Source organism: Carcharodon carcharias, chromosome 22 (assembly GCF_017639515.1).
Source record: "Carcharodon carcharias isolate sCarCar2 chromosome 22, sCarCar2.pri, whole genome shotgun sequence".
NCBI lineage: Eukaryota > Metazoa > Chordata > Chondrichthyes > Lamniformes > Lamnidae > Carcharodon > Carcharodon carcharias.
Window position 1 is genome coordinate 31142987 of NC_054488.1, and position 17217 is coordinate 31160203.

The window sequence follows — 17217 nt, forward strand, 5'->3', positions numbered from 1 at the left end:
GAGGTGAATAACTCAGCCCCAAATTTGTGGCTAATATGAATGAGTGACTTTCATTCTATGTATATTTATAGGTATTTCTTTTATTAACGAGAGACACAGCAGATGTTCAAAACAGTATGTCTGGCCATTTATCCGTATGAAGTCTTTTACGATTTATTACATCGACATTCTCTTTGGATTTGACATTACTTCATATCATTCTCCAACTGAACGCTGTACTAACTGGGGCATTTCAATTATATTATCTGAATGGAAAAATACCAGACACAAATTCTGCTGTAGTACTCAAGGGTTTCAATAATTTTTAAAAAGTCACAATTTCATTATTATTGAATTATAGAATTGTTACAGCACACAATGAGACAATTCACCCCATTGTGTCCCTCCTTCATGTAGCCGGGTTCCTCACTGTCAGGCACTGAGCCAGGGTGGAGGGATGAGGCCGTTAAGAAGATCTTAATTTTGGGAAGGTGGTGGGGTCCCCACCCGGCATTCTCCCACGCAATTAAAAGCCCTGCTCGTCTCCTAACTCACCTGGGGGGAGGGCATTAAATGCTACCCTTTACTTAATTTTGCCTCTCCTTGTTCTTCCTCTCAAAATGTATCACTTCACACTTCTCTGCATTAAATTTAATCTGCCATCTGTCTGCCCATTCCATCACTATGTTTATGTCCTCTTGAAGTCTATCACTATCCTCCTCACAGTTCACAATGCTTCCAAGTTTTGTGTCATCTGCAAATTTTGAAATTGTGCTTTTTACACCCAAGTCTAGATCATTTATATAGATCAAGAAAAGAGTGGTCCTAATACTGACCCCTAATATAGATCAAGTAAAGAGTGGTCCTAATACTGACCCCTAGGAAACCCCACTGTACACTTTCCTCCAATCCGAAAAACAACCTCCTGTTTCCTATCACTCAGCCAGCTTTATACCCATCAGAACAACTTCTGTTATATTCCAGGGTCTTCAACTATGAGTCATTACACATTCATTAGCATTAACTAGACGGATCTTTACCTCAAGAGCATTTTGAATGTCATTCAAATTGTACTTGGCACCAAAAACTGCCTGATACATGTGCTTAACCAGGGTGATGTAAGAGGTTCCCAGAGACTGTTTGTTGTTGCTAATCCTCTCGGCAACTTCCATAAACTCACTCGATACCTCGGCAGAATTAAGTAAAAGCACGGTTCTAGAAGAGGGAGAGGAATAAAGAAAAACACATGTACAGTTATGGGTACAAATTCAATTGTTTCTACAACAAAGCACTTAAACAACAAATTCAGACCGATTCACTTCATCCCTGGCAATAAATTTAATTCCACCAGTTGTTTTTTCATGGGAAAGGGTATCAAAAAATCTAGCTCTCCTGTAGGCTGGGTGCCACCAAGGGTCAACATTCTGCCACTTTACCACAGAAACATTGTCTGATGTCTAGTTTCGATGATTCACTCTCTGTTGGCTGTAAACTGTTACATGTAATTAATTTGGGCAGTTTTTAACCAGGTGAACTTATATACTACTATTGCTTAACCCTGAAGTGTCATACTCAGGAAATGGAAAGACAGGACCAAGACAACAGCTAAAATTAAGAGTTAAACACAATGTTTGGGGGAGATTAATATCTGATGCAGGAGAACTGAGTGCCTGAAAGGGAAAACCAGCACAGATAGTCTCTTAAAGAGCTGCTTAAAGAGGAGGAGAAAATAAATATTTTCTTCATAAGAATAGAACTAAAATTTGAATAAAATAAGCTATTATTTAAACTGCCTGATCCTCAACTTCCTCAAACAGTTGAATTAGCTGTCAGCGTAGAGCTTTAGTAAGAAATGTATTTTCTTCTGATACAAAGTAATACATTATTTAGTTAAAAATAGAAACTAACGCTGGAATTAAAACCATGGCCTGAATTTTCCCCCCATCAGTCATGCACAATTGGCTGGCCCGGGATCAGTCAGGAAACCGACCCCCAACCACGATTTCACCCTGGCTGGTCAATTACCGGCCAGCCAGCATGAACCGTGTGCTGAAAAGCTCAGCGCTGTCAGGGTGGGGGTGGGAAGAGGGCGGGCCACCACATCGCCATGGGCACAAGTCAGCACTTCCACTGAGCTCCCTGAAGACAGGCAGCTAACTCAGGGAGCTGCAGGCCTGCAAATCATGAAATAAAGCACTGAAAAGCTGCAAAACAATATCCATGCATTACAATCAAGCACCTGAAAGCAGACCTCATAAAGATGCTGTCCCCAGATATTTCCTTCTATTTTCTTCCTAATGAAGGTTTCATCCCACCTTTGGATGAGGTTTCATGAAAAACATAAAGGCCGCCTGGCCGATTGGCCTGTCCATCAACCGTAAGGTTGGACAGGCCACGAAAACTTGCGGACAATTGCGCCATTATTGGGGCTTAGTTGTCTGCTTAATTGCTGGCGGGCGCGCTTCCAACTTTTGCGCCTGTCCACCAAGCGAAATATCACACGAGTGCAGGATGCCATCGGGACGCTCGCCCGACGCTGGGTGATTTTATGTCCGATCGGCTTGGGCTCACACCCACTCGCAGGGTGTAAAATTCTGCCCAAAATTGGGTGATTGAAAGTATTTTAAATGCCAGTGGAAAAGTTAGTTTTTCACTTAAAGCCTCATAGTTTGGCTTTGAGGCCATAACTATTTTCCTTTTGCTGATTTGCATGGAGGTGTGACTTACACATGGAGTTAGCTTCCTTGTCAACAAGAAGTAAAATGCTAAAACAAAATACTGAGGATGCTGGAAAGCTGAAATAATTACCTGGAAAAACTCAGCAGGTCTGGCAGCATCGGTGGAGAAGAAAAGAGTTGACATTTCTAGTCCTCATGACCCTTCGACAGAACTAGGTGAATCCCAGGAAGGGTTGAAATATAAGCTGGTTTAAGGTGGTTGGGGGGGGGGGTGGTGGTGTGGGTGGGTGGGTGGGTTGGGGGAGAGAAGTGGAGGGGGATGGTGTGGTTGTAGGCAAAAGCAGTGATAGAAGCAGATCATCAAAAGATGTCACAGACGGCAGAACAAAAGAACACATAGGTGTCGAAGTTGGTGATATTATCTAAACGAATGTGCTAATTAAGAATGGATGGTAGGGCACTCAATGTATAGCTCTAGTGGGGGTGGGGGAGCATAAAAGATTTAAAAATATTTAAAAATAATGGAGATTTATTTCCATTATTTTTAAATATTTTTAAATCTTTTATGCTCCCCCCACCCCCACTAGAGCTATACCTTGAGTGCCCTACCATCCATTCTTAATTAGCACATTCGTTTAGATAATATCACCAACTTCGACACCTATGTGTTCTTTTGTTCTGCCGTCTGTGACATCTTTTGATGATCTGCTTCTATCACTGCTTTTGCCTACAACCACACCACCCCCCTCCACTTCTCTCCTCCAACCCACCCACCCCCCCCCCCCCCCCCCCCCCCCCCCCGCCCCCCTCCACCACCTTAAACCAGCTTATATTTCAACCCTTCCTGGGATTCACCTAGTTCTGTCGAAGGGTCATGAGGACACGAAACGTCAACTCTTTTCTTCTCCGCCGATGCTGCCAGACCTGCTGAGTTTTTCCAAGTAATTTTGTTTTTGTTTTTAATTACTTTAATTGGCTACTTGCTACTTGTAGGCCCTGCCCACCCCCTCCACACCACTCCCCTCCACACTCTTCCCCCAGCAGGCCCCCACCCCCGCCTCCATTTCTGCTGCCAGGTAAATGGCCTAGGGATAGAATGGAATAGGGAACCAGCACCCACCCACCTCGGGCTAAATATTCTGCCCTATAACTCGGTTTCTCTTTCCACAGGAGCTGCCAATCCTGCAGACTACTTCCAGAAAAAATAGTTTATTGCCAGTAGGTGGCAGAGTTGAGATAACAACTTACAATAATATATTGACCCTGAAATTCTGCCAGAGTTTTGTCATGCAGTCTCCCACAAAAACTACCAGAGAATTGGCACTACTATCCCCTTAGTAATTTGCAAGGCCCAGAATTTCTATTCACCTTTTAAAGTGCAAATGAGGGGCAGGGAACAAGGGGATCGACTCGCAAAGCAAATTCTAGAAGGGTTAGCACTGAAGAATACTGACAAAAAAAGGTATGGCCAACAATATCACAATGCAAGGAATTCCAGGCCCACAGTTATTCTTTAAATGGACATTTAATACCTCAATGTTTCAAACAAAATGACAAATTTCATGCTCATTAAAGAGCATTGGTATCCTTTAAATAAATTGTTAAATCAAAATGTTTGCTTGTTTTGGTGATTCAGATGATGTTAAAAGAACCGTGAGATCTCAGTGTCCTCGCTTTTTAATGTCAAAGGCAGCTGAAACAGTGATTTATCTCATTTCTGTTGTGGGACATCGGTGTGTACAAAAGGTCTGCCAGCTTCATCTACATAACAACAGTGACTGCGTTCCAATTACAATGTATGTGATGTGCTTTGGACCAGCTTTGAGAGGAATCCTATGGTACAATACAAACTTATGCTCCTTTTTCTTTTTAACTACATGCAATACAAAAGTGGGAAAAGTGATTTATTATCATTCAGATCCGCTCATAAGGCCACAGGTATTCTATCTCCAGGAACTTGTTTGCACACTTTTACACAGGTTGGATGTCACAACATAATTGGCAATAATAGAAATCTGTAGGGTATTTTATGAGGCCATATCATATATAACTGACTATGAATATGGGTGACTGTTATCTGAATTAATGGCAAAATAAGAACACAAGAGCACTTGTCAAATTATCTGGTCCTTACATTGTTTTGTTTTGAAGATTTCTGGTTGTTAATCCTTGTTCTGCTCTTACCAACCTCTGGAATGAGATTCCTACAAGGTGAAACAATCTGTTAATACCAGTTAGGTTTCTGAGGTCAATTAATCATTCAAACAACAATGATTGTCAATTATGAAGAAAATGACACACTTTTAGAAAGGATAATTTATTCAAAGCATCGCATGCTGTAATTAATTCTGATGTATAAATTCTGGCAGATCAATTTTTATTGAACAGTTAAAGTTAACAGCTAAAGTCTTTTTTCTCTAAATAAAAAATAGTCCAAATTAAATATATCAAACATATCTCTAAAGCATCCGCATAATTTTGAAATGGCCCTTTTGGATTTGATTAAGCAGACACCTTCCATTACATTAGAAATGATGCCAGTTGGGCACCTTTTACCTACTTCAGTGGTCATTCAATCAGGAATACTTATTTGACTGAATTGGATTTCCCCTATACATGTGCACAATGATTGGTCCAGTAGAAATGGCATCAAAGTGAAACCTCCACGAAGTGACTCCATAAAGCAGTTTCTATGTACTGACAGTTGAAGTGATCAATATAAAGACTTTGCTGAGACTAGACAAACTGAAAAAAACCCCAGTAAGGTTGGGTCCAAGAACTCAAATCTCAAGTTTAATCAGTCATTTTGAACTTGATGATCAGTGCATTGCTAAGGATAGTGTCAGTTTTGAAGAATCATACTTATTGTACAACTATATATATGTCTTGGCCTGTGATCTTTAATCAAATGTCATCACTTAAATAGGAAATATTCAAGAATCATGACGTGAAGTTTCCAGGAGCAGGCTCCTGTTTTGCATCTTGTGTAATGAACATGTTGACCTTAAAAATGGGTTTGCAGAAATTTTAATGGAGGAGATATTTTTATGATTTGGAGTCATCCAATTTTTAACCAAAATGTTTGAATTTCAAGCTGTCAATTCTTGGTTGGATAAAAATGCAAGTCAACAAGGCTTCAATTCAGCTTTTTGTGGGCTTGTTGAATTATGTTCATCAATAAAATTGCAGAAATTAAAACATAGCAAACAGTGTAATTAACATGGAGTTAACATGGACGGTTGCCATAGCAACAGGAAATGAGAACCAAGTTAAAATTGCCAAACGTATCTGGACAGCCTGAAGTTCTCTAATTTGGCACTTGTTCTGTGAACAATTACCCTTTTAATATTACAGTAGCAGATAGGGGTGGATTTTTAAGGGGCTGAATTACCCACCCACCAATAGAAAGATCTGTCAGCACCACACCAGTGAGAAATCCAGCTGCCCCGCAGCAATAATATCCCTGGAGTGGCCTTAATTGGATTGGATTGGGATCTCCGCCCCTCCGCCGCCCGCGATCGGCTCCGCGCTGCCATTTTATGCGGGCAGGCCAATTAAGGCCCGCCCAGTGTAATACTGGGCTGATAGGGCTCCGTGCTATCTGTGCAGGCAGGGGGAGGAGGGAGAGTCAGGGCCACTCACAAGCACGAAAGAGCACAGCAATCTCCCTGAGGCACACAGCTGCCCCGGGGAGATTGAATGGATGTTAAAATAATTAAATGAGTGATTTAAAAATGTGTCTAAACATGTCTCCCGTGTCACATGAGTTGGGACATGTTTTTATATTTGTGAAAGTTTATTTATTTATTTAATAAAAACTTCAGGAAACCCTGCTTGTGGATGAGGTTTCCTGCAAAACATAAAGGCCGCATGGGCTTTTCGCCTGCCCTAGAGGTGGACACACAGCGTTCACAAGTGCTTCAATTAATTTCTTAATGGCTTTAACAGGCTGTTTATATTTCGGCGAAATATCGCGATGGTGCGTAGTGACGACAGGACACACGCCCGACATCATCACCCGTCATTTTACACATCATTGTGTTGGGCCTGCCCCCACACGCCAATGGAAAAGTGCTGCCCAAGGAGTCCTACCCGAAGGAGCTGCCGACCATTCTGATTGGCTGACAGCTGTGTTGTCTCGGCAGCACCAGAAGAGAGTATTGGCCACTGCTGGGACTATACCAGTACCAAGGAAGAAGTAAAGATGGATACCGGACTGAAGGATTTTGACAGGCATGGCTGGAAGACCCCAGCAAGTATGGGGGAGGGGTGGGTGCAGGGGATTGAGAGGCCAGGGGGAGAGATAAAGGTAGGTGCCATCTTGGGGGCAGGAGGGGGATTTTGCCCCCCCGGTGGTACTCCCCTTCCTGCCCAACAACAGAAGGTGCAGTAAAAGCTGCCATGTTCGCCATGCCTCTGCCTTCCCCTGCAGACTGAGGTGAAATGAGGCCCTCCTCTGGCCATTAATTATCCACTTAAGGGCCTCAATAACCCTAAGAGAGGGTGGGCTGCTTGACAACCTACCCAACCCCCAGTATGTTGGGGAACAGGTCAGGGGTGGGCAGGAAGGTGGCAGACTAGCAACCAGCTTTATTTTGTTCATCACCCCCACCTTCAAATATGTCAGCGGGGGCCCCTAAAATTCACCCCATAGTTTCTCTGGATTGAGATTGTACTATTGCTTAATGTAAAAGACAGTCAACTCCATGTGGTCCATGCCTTAGTCAGGTGTAAATTGGGATATGTGTATCCTAATGGCCCCAACAGGGCCATCATCCTGGGGTTCTTCATTTGTTTGGAAATGCTGAAAGAGATTTTCCAAATCAACAGCCTCACTCATGTTTATCAATTTCAAAAATAGAACATCACTGGTCTTTTTTACCCAATCTTCTATTCCATAAACAGAAGACGTAGACTTACATTATACATTTTCATTAATAATCCAAATGAATATTTGATTGTTTTAAAAGCACAAGGCTCAATGGATTTGTTTCAAGATTAGTGAAACTGAATAGACCGCTAAGATGTACTGCAGGAATTCACCAAGGCTCCTTTGACAGCTCCTTCTAAATCCACAACCGCTACCATCTAGAAGGACAAGGACAGCAGATAGATGGGAACACCACCACCTGGAAGTTCCCCTCCAAGTCGCTCACCATCCTGACTTGGAAATATATCACTGTTCCTTCACTATCATTGGATCAAAATCCTGGAACACCCTCCCTAACAGCACTGTGGATGTACCTACGTCACAGGGACCTCACTGGTTCAAGAAGGCAGCTCACCACCACCTTCTCAAAGGCCACTAGGGGTGTGCAAAACATGCTGGCCCAGCCAGTGAAGCCCAAATCCCCTGAAACAATTAAAAAAAAGAGTATCTGTGCAAATGGATGAGTCAATAGGTACATGTGTAGGTGGGTAAGGGGTAAGGTGAATCCCATAAATGTCAAAACCAGAAACAAAGTTATTATAGTGTAGTTTGAACTAATTCAGCCAAGAAGTTATCAGAAGGGTAAAAGGAACAAAACAGAAGCAAATTTTCTGCTACAGAAATAGCAAAAATAGAGGCTCCAAATTCCCCTAAACATTACCTTATTGTTTATCCATTGACAGAGATTGCTTACATATTCTGAATTGCTTGGAAATTTTCACTTCTGCTTCCCATTTTAAATATTTAAATTAGGACTCATGAGAGTACATTCTAGTGAGATTCAGCTACAAGTCAAACTGCATTTTTTCCTACAGTTACACAATGAAGTGAATTAAAATTAATTCTGATGAACCTTCCAAAGGTTCCAGATCAAAATCTTAAGGATCTAGAGGATACTTGTTGCTCGCAATCAAATTCTATTTTTGTTTCCGTTTAATTTGCTGATTGAAGGGTAATAAAATATTAGGTGATCATGATCATTGTAACAAGTTTAACTGAATAATGCATTTATGGTCATCATCATCATGATCTAACCCATTTGTTTGCACTGTATCAATCAGCATGAGCACACATGTCACGTTAGCATGTATAAAAATTCTAGATTAGAGAGTGGCTGGGACCATTGCGTTAACTCCTAGGAGATGGAATGCGATAGGTCTAGGCTACCTATTACCAACACCAAAACAAGACAGCAAAACCTTTTCCATTGGCTAGGTACCTTGGAAGACAAGGCAACATAGATCTCTGTTAGCAGCAGTAAGACTAGGCACAGCAACTGATAAGTGAGGAATATCCCGATTTTGTGTTCAAATATGCTCCTGTTTTTCAAGCAGTAGGTCCACCCAAGTGGTGGAGCTGTGCATGGAGTTCAGCAGATCATGCAAATGATTTAGTTGAAGGAAACTGAGTACACCCTTTCCATTTTGAAGTGCAATTTATCTGAGGTTCACTATGTCTGTTGGGCAGCAGAGAAGAAAATTTATGTTTGTTAATGTGATTAGAACTTGAATGATTGAAACTGGTGACAGAAGTTAAGGAGATACCAGCATAAAATGAGAAAGTGTCAAGAACTATTAGAGACTGGAAGATTTTGCAGGCACTACCCCACAAACCACTCCAACTCTCCACCCTAACCTTAAGCCCATCCACCCCCAGATCAAAAGAGATTTTAGCTCTTTGAACCCTTAAGTACCTGCAACATTTAATGCTGTAGCAATAAGATTGCTTAATACAGCCACCCCACCCTTCTTTTTTTCCCTTCCATATCTTTCCTGAATACATTGTAGCTCGGAATATTAGGTGCTCATTCCTCCTTTTGTCTGAGTCAGGCCTTCACTATTGCCATAATCCCATGTGGCTACGTCTGCCTGTAGCACACCCACCTTATTTGCCAAGCTCCAGGCCCCTCATAATCCTATCTAGGCCCCTCATAATTTTGTACACCTCAATTAGGTCACCCCTCAGCCTCGACTCTTTTAAGGAAATCAACTCCAGCCTATCCAAATTTTCTTCATAGCTGCAATTTTCCAGCCTTGGCAACATTCTTGTAAATCTCCTCTGCATTCTCTCCGGAGCAATTATGTCCTTCCTGTAACGTGGTGACCAGAACCTTCCACACAAAATTTCAGCTGTGGCCTAACTAGTGTTTTATACAGTTCCAGCAGTACATCACAGCTATTGTATTCAACACCGCACCCAATAAAGGAAAGTATTCCATATGCTTTCTTTACCATCTTATCCACCTGTCCTGCCACCCTCAGGTGTTTGTAGACATGCACTCCAAAGTCTATCACTACCTCAATACCTCTCAATATTCTCCCGTTAATTGAGTATTCCCTTGCTTTGTTTGCCCTCCCCAAATACATTACCTCACACTTCTCTGGATTGAATTCCATTTGCCACTTTTCCGCCCACTCAAACAAATCATTTATATCATTCTGGAGACAACAACTCTCCTCTTCACTGTCAACAACACGGCCAATTTTTGTGTCATCTGCAATTTTCCCATTCATGCCTCCCACATTTAAGTACAAATCATTAATATATATAACAAACAGCAATGGTCCCAACGCTGAGCCCTGTGGAACACCACTGGAAACTCCTTTCCATTCTCAAAAACATCCATCGACCATAACCCTTTATTTCCTGTCACTGAGCCAATTTTGGATTCAACTCACCACCTTCCCCTATTTCCCATGGGATCTCACTTTTCTGACCAGTCTGCTATGTGGGACCTTGTCAAATGCTTTACTAAAATCCATATAGACAACATCCACTGCACTACATTTATCAATCCTCCTTGTTACTGCCTCAAAAAATTCTATTAAGTTAGTAAGACACTATCTTCCCCTAACAAAACCACGCAACTGTCTCTGATCAATCCGTGCCTTTCTGAGTGACAGGTTATCCTATCTCTCAGAATTGATTCCAGTAATTTGCCTACCGCCAAAGTCAGACTGACTGGCCTATAATTTTCTGGCCTAGCCCTCACACCCTTTTTAAATATTGGTACAACTTTCACAGACCTCCAATCCTCTGGATTTGGCAGCACCACTCCTTTTTGTGGGGACATGTCTACACTGTGCCTGCAGAATCTCACTTTTGAATGCCTCCCACTGATTGGACAGTTTTCCCTTGCAGTAGGTGTATCCAGTTCTCTTTCTCCAGCTCACCTCTCAGCTTTGTAAATTTTGTCTTCCCCCAGTTTAGAACTTTTACTCCTGTTCTATCTTTGTCTTTTTCTATAATGATGCTAAATCTAAATGTATTATGGTCAATATCTCCAAAATGGTCCCCCCACTGCTACTTCATCCTCTTGGCCAGCTTCATTTCCCAAGACTAAATCTAGAATTGCGCCCCCTCTTGTTATGTGCTGGCTGAAAAAGTTCTCTTGAATGCAGTTCAAGAATTTTGTGCTTTCTGTACCCTTCATACTGTTCACATCCCAATTGATATTGGGGTAGTTGAAGTCTCCAACTATTACTGCCCTATTGCTTTTGCACTCAGAAATTTGCCTACATATTTGCTCTTCTAACTCCCTTCCACTATTTGGGGGTCTATAGTACACTCCTAGCAGTGTGACTGCCCCTTTCATATTTCTGAGCTCAATCCATATGGCCTCATTTGATGCTTCATTTAGTACATCATCCCTCCTCACAGCTGTAATTGATTCTTTAACCAATAATGCTACACCCTCAATGTTTTTATCCCCCTCTCTATCCTGTCTGAAAACTCTATATCCAGGGATGCTGAGCAGCCATTTTTGCCCCTCTTTAAGCCAACTTTCCCTTATAGCGATGATATCAGACCATGTGTCTAGCTGTGCCCTCAGCTCATCGGCTTCATTTGCTATACTCTTCGCATTTACATATAAACCTTTTAACACTGCCAAATTCCTGTGCTGTATGCTTTTTAACCTGTGCTGCTTCTGTCTTTCAGATTCACTCACAAATTCTCCTTTGCCCATTCCCTGCTCTGAATTTGTCCTCAGGTTCCCAGCCCCTTGCCGATCTAGTTTAAATCTCTCCCCATCCAACAGCACTAGCAAAGATCTTCGTCCCAGTCCTATTTGGGGTAGACCATCCAGCTTCTACAGGTCCCACCTTCCCCAGAGCCAGCCCCAATGCCTCAGAAATCTGATGCCCTTCTTTTGTGAGAGGTGACCGAGTAGGTACTATTGATAGGGTTGATCAGCAAACACTTCTTAGGTGGAAACTTTTAGTTTATTTACAAAGGTTCTCAACAGCAACAACATGTGTGCCTCCAACTCAAACAACTGACGACTGAGGTAGTCCGCGCTAATCTGCTATTGGAATCTGAAGATCATGTGATCTTTCTTTATAAGCATTATCCTTAAAGGCATATTACACACTAAATAAAACCATAATTATCACATCCTTCCACCTTTACTCAGATATACATTTTATATTTACAAGTACAATTTTCTCATGACAACAAAATATATATACTGTTAAGTCATTCACAGACTCAATCTTTCTGGGGGTTTCCTTATGCATGTAGAACATCTCAGCTCTACAACTTCAGGTACTTTGTCAGGAACCTCCTTTTCCGGAGTTGCCCGAACATCAGCACCTGCAGTTCTGTATCCTCAACTCTTACAGGAATATCAGTCTGTCCTGGGTTGAGAAGTCTCAACAGGAAACGTTGGCCTGGTCGTGGACACTGGTAGAATAATTTCTTGGCGATCGGTTTCTCTCTTCCTGAAATGATCCACACGTCTCTGTATGATGCAGCCTTCCACCTCCATGTGGTGAAACAGCACTCTAGTCACTGCACTTATTTCACCTGGTAACCACCTTGGCCCTTCTCCAAAGTTCTTCACGTATACCGTTTCTCCCATGGTAAATTTCTTCTCATGACTATGTCAGTCATGTCTTTCTGGCTTCCCTGACTCCTTTCCACCTTTTTCTCTAAATTCAGCATCATTAAACTCAATCTCATCCTGGGATGGCATTTCATCAATAACTCTGCTGGCGTGACACCTGTTATAGTGTGAGGGGTGCTCCTATAATGGAAAAGAAAGCATGCTAGCTTGATTGCTAAGGAATCTCCAGTTCACTTTTTCATGCATACCTTGAATGTTTGAACTGCCCTTTTGGCCAGTCCATTTGAGGAAGGGTGATACGGTGAAGTTTTTACGAGTGATATCGTTGAGGCTAATAAACCGTTGAAACTCAGCATTCGTAAATGCCGTGCCATTATCAGAAAGGATTACTTCTGGTAGACTGTTAATGGTAAAACTTTGACGTAGCCTCTCAATTGTAGCAGTCAACGTTGGTGACTTCACCTCATATATCCATCCATTATGAGTGGGCATTGACAATGAGCAGAATTATTGTTCCCATGAAAGGTCCCACATAGTCATTGCGTAACTGCGCCCATTGTCTTCCTGGCCACTCCCAAGGGTATAACAGAGCTGTTGATTGTAACTTTTGCAGTTGCTGACATTGCACACAATTCTTGACTAAGCTCTCTATTTTGTGATCCAACCCAGGCCACCATAGGTAGCTGCATGCTGTGGTCTTCATTTGGGATATTCCTGGATGTGTGCTGTGTAGTTCAATTTTTTTAAAATTCATTCACGGGATGTGGGTTTCACTGGCTGGGCCAGCATTTATTGCTCACCCCTAGTTGCTCTTGAGAAGGTGGTGGTGAGCTGCCTTCTTGAACCGCAGCAGTCCATGTGGTGTAGGCACACCCACAGTGCTGTTAGGAAGGGAGTTCCAGGATTTTGACCCAGCGACAGTGAATGAACAATGATATATTTCCAAGTCAGGATGGTGAGTGACTTGGAGGGGAACTTCCAGCTGGTGGTGTTCCCATCTATCTGCTGCCCTTGTCCTTTTGGATGGTAGTGGCGGTGGGTTTGGAAGGTGCTGTCGAAGGAGCCTTGGTGAATTCCTCATGCCCTCCACAATAAGATGCCATCCTGGCTGATTATTTCATGCCTTCTGTTAAAGTACGGTTTCATTTCATCAGATACGGGGTCTTGTGACTAACCATGAAGCACTTGTTCTCGTACTTCAGATAGGTTTAGGTCCCAACTTGTCCAGTCCCTAATCTGTTGAGCGCATACTAGCGAGGAATCTAAGAAGTTAAACAATAAAACAAGTTCCTGCGGAATTGGGAAGTCCTTGTCATTTTCTTGTAAAGGCAAACGGCCGAGTGCATCAGCATTCGCAATTTGATTGCCAGGCCTATGTATGAAAGTGTATTTGTATGCTACCAGGATTAAAGTCTTATTTGTGTTTCTGTGTCTTCTTTCTGTGTGCCTTCTTCTTTCTAGCGCTGACTTTAATCTCGGCCTTCTTATCGACTTCAATATTGACCCGACTTCTCTCAGAAGCAAACTCGACTTGAGTGAGCTCAGTGATTGAGTCTTCCAAAATTTCATTGTGTGTCTTCTTCTTAGAAAATTCTTGCACTTTTGCTTCTAAAGTCTCTTTGGCTTCATTTAGCTGATTCTCCAGCTCATCGGTCTCTTTTTTGTATTTGTTTGCTGCCTCCTGGAAAATTAAGTATTGTTGCATCTTCTCTGCCAACTCATCCTTCAGTTTATTCAGAGAAGTGCTGCATTCTTTTTGTTTCTTTTCGTACTTTTCCAAGGATATAAACATTGGCCAGAGGGAATCTTGTAGCGTGTGAAGGTCTTTCTGCAGGTTTACTTTCTCCTTTCGAAGGGTGCTCGTCTCATCTCAACCTCTGTCATTAAGCAGGGTCTCTTTGAGTTCCTTTTGTTGTTCTTCCAGGTTTTGGCTTAAGACAGCCTGCATTTCTTCAGGTTGTTGAGTTCTTACACACTCCTTTTTCAAAACAGGAATGCATCCAGCTTCCTGTTAGAACCTCAGTGCCCACCCAAGGCTGATTTCCCTTAGCCAATTTCGCCCTAGGCCCAACTCTGCCTCTCAATACCAACACTGGTCACTTTGCCGATTGGCTACCATAACAGACAGTTACTCTGCTTATGCCTCTGACTTAAATGTCTTCACCCGTGTATGTTTTTAATTGGCAGTTGTTTCTTCTAATTTTAATTGGTGTTCCCCGTTATTCACATATCGGAAGGTATGTTCCTCAATTACTGTAGTGCAAGGCCCTGTGTCCACTTCCATTTTAATAGGTCTGCCATTTGCTTTCACTGTTACAAATATTGATTCTATCTTTCCAACCTTCAGATTAAACAAAAAGTAAATATTTCAATTTGTTGTTTCAGGGTCTTCTAAGTTGTAGATCTCATTTTTTTCCCTTTTTTTTAAAAGCCTGTTTGAATCTTTCCTTGCACTGTCTCATTATATGTCCATTTCTGCGACAAGAATAACATTTGATTTTTTAAACTGCCAATCCTTAAAAGACTGCTTGTTTCCACCTCTATTGAAATTATTCTTTGTATTCTCTACTCAGTCATTTTTCGGCTAGCGGGGACTGTTTCCTGCTTCTCAGCAGAGTCTTGCATTTCCATCGAAACATAGAAATTAGGAGCAGGAGTAGGCCATTCGGCCCTTCGAGCCTGCTCCACCATTCATAATCATGGCTGATCATTCAACTCAATAGCCTGCTCCCGCTTTCTCCCCATGTTCTTTGATCCCTTTCGCCCTAGAGCTTTATCTAATTCCTTCTTGAAAACAGCTCCCTTTCTGCTTGAGTTCTTACACACTCCTTTTTCAAAACAGGAGTCTGCTCATCCCCTTTCCACCTAAGTCATTATACCAACATGGACCACAACCTCTGGCTAATCGGGGGCACAAATAGTGTATGTGAATAGATTAGTGGGTAACATAAGAGGGAATGCAGAAGTCTTTTATAAACATATAAATAGTAAAAAGGCAATCAAAGAAAGGATCAGGATGACAAGGGGCTAAAAAAGAAATCTTGTGGAGGCAGAGAATTGCTGAGATCATAAATGAGTATTTTGCTTCTATCTTTATGAAAGAAGAGAGTTGCTGTTAATGACACAGTGCACACAGAGGTAGTAGATAAATTGTATGGGATAAAGATAAATAAAACAAAGTACTTCAATGATTGACAATGCTCAAAGCAGGGAGATCACCTTGTCTACAAGGGTTACAACCTCTGTTGCTGGAAGAAGTGAGGTTGGAAATTGTGGAGGCTCTGGTCACAATCATTACTAGGAGTTTGGTAGCAGAGTGGGTATGTTACCAGACTAGTAATCCAGAGGCCTAGGCTAATGATCTGATGACATGAGCTCAAATCCCACCATGACAGCTGGGAAATTTAAATTCAGTTAATTAAATAAAATCTGGTAGAATAAAAAGATAGTCACCAGTAATGGTGACGAGCAAACTACTGAACTGTTATAAAAACACAGCTAGTTAATATTCTGTAGAGAAGGAAATCTGCTGTTGTTACACAGTCTGACCTAAATGTGACTCTGGATCCATAGCAATGGGGTTAATTCTTAACTACCTCTGAGAAAGCCTAGCAAGCCTCTCAGTTGGCTCACCAACACCTATGACTCATAATGAATGTATGTAGCGAATACTAAATGTATCATAATTGTATTGAAGCACCGCAGAGCGCAACATGATGTATATTGATAACTGCAATACCATTGCACTGTTTGACTGTCTGTAAAGGTCATATTGAAATGACTATAATATTCATTGGTTGTATAGAAGCACCATGTGATCCATGTGTTAAAGTTGAATATGATTGCACTTTTTGCGATGGCCATTTAGAAATGTTTGGTAATGTTCTTTCAGATATTTTATGAATAAAGTATTTTTTTCAAAAAAAAACCTTCTCAAGGCCAATCAAGAATGGGCAATAAAAACTGGACTTACCAGCAATGCCCTACGCTGTGAATGAATAAAACAAGCTTCCAATCCTCCTTCAATATGGAGTAGTACTAGAGGACTGGAAGACTTGTAAATGTTACACTCTTGCTCAAAACAGGGAGGAGTGTTTTACTGAACAAAGCAGCCTAATGTCAGTGGTGGGAAACCTTGTAGAGACAATAATCAGGGGCAAAATTAATTGAAACTTAGAAAAATATGGGTTAATAAATGAAAGTCAGCATGGATTTCTTAAAGACAAATCATATTTGACAAGTATGACTGGGTTCTTTCATGGAGTAATAGAGTGGGTGAATGAAGGTAATGCATGTGGGCTTTCCAAAGGTATTTGATGAAGAATCTCTTAATAGACTTGTTAGCAAAACTGAAACCTAAAAGGGGATCCAGGGAGCAGCGGCATGCGGATATGAAATTGGCCAAGGGACAGGAAGATGACAAACGGTTGTTTTTCAGACTGAAGAGAAGTGTCAGTTATGTTCCCAAGGGGTCAGTGTCAGGATCTGTTTTGTCCTGGAATTGAGTATACTGGGCATAATATCATAATATCTGAAGACACAAAACTTGCAAATATACAAAACAGTGAGGAGGGTAGTAATAGGCTTCAGGGAGTCATAGACTGGTGAAATAGGCAGATGCATGGCAGATGAATTTAACTTATAGAGTTATTCAAGAAAGGGTGTAAGGACATCCCAAGTAACTACCAGCCAGTCAGTTTAAGGTTTTGGAAACACTAATCAGGAAAAAATTAACAGGGAGGTTTAAGTTAATTAAGGAGGGCCGCATAGAAACATTTTTTTAT

At 41.6% G+C, this 17217-nt stretch overlaps 1 protein-coding gene across 1 annotated transcript in view; it reads right to left on the reverse strand.

Annotated features, from left to right (window-relative positions):
* pik3r5 (phosphoinositide-3-kinase, regulatory subunit 5) overlaps window positions 1–17217 on the reverse strand; it is a 107340-nt gene that overhangs the window by 38672 nt on the left and 51451 nt on the right. The window contains exons 6-7 of the mRNA XM_041216624.1: window positions 4792–4861; window positions 1020–1194 (exon numbers count right to left, since the gene is read on the reverse strand). Coding sequence (XP_041072558.1) covers window positions 1020–1194; window positions 4792–4861 — 245 coding nt within the window. The remainder of the gene's footprint in view (window positions 1–1019; window positions 1195–4791; window positions 4862–17217) is intronic.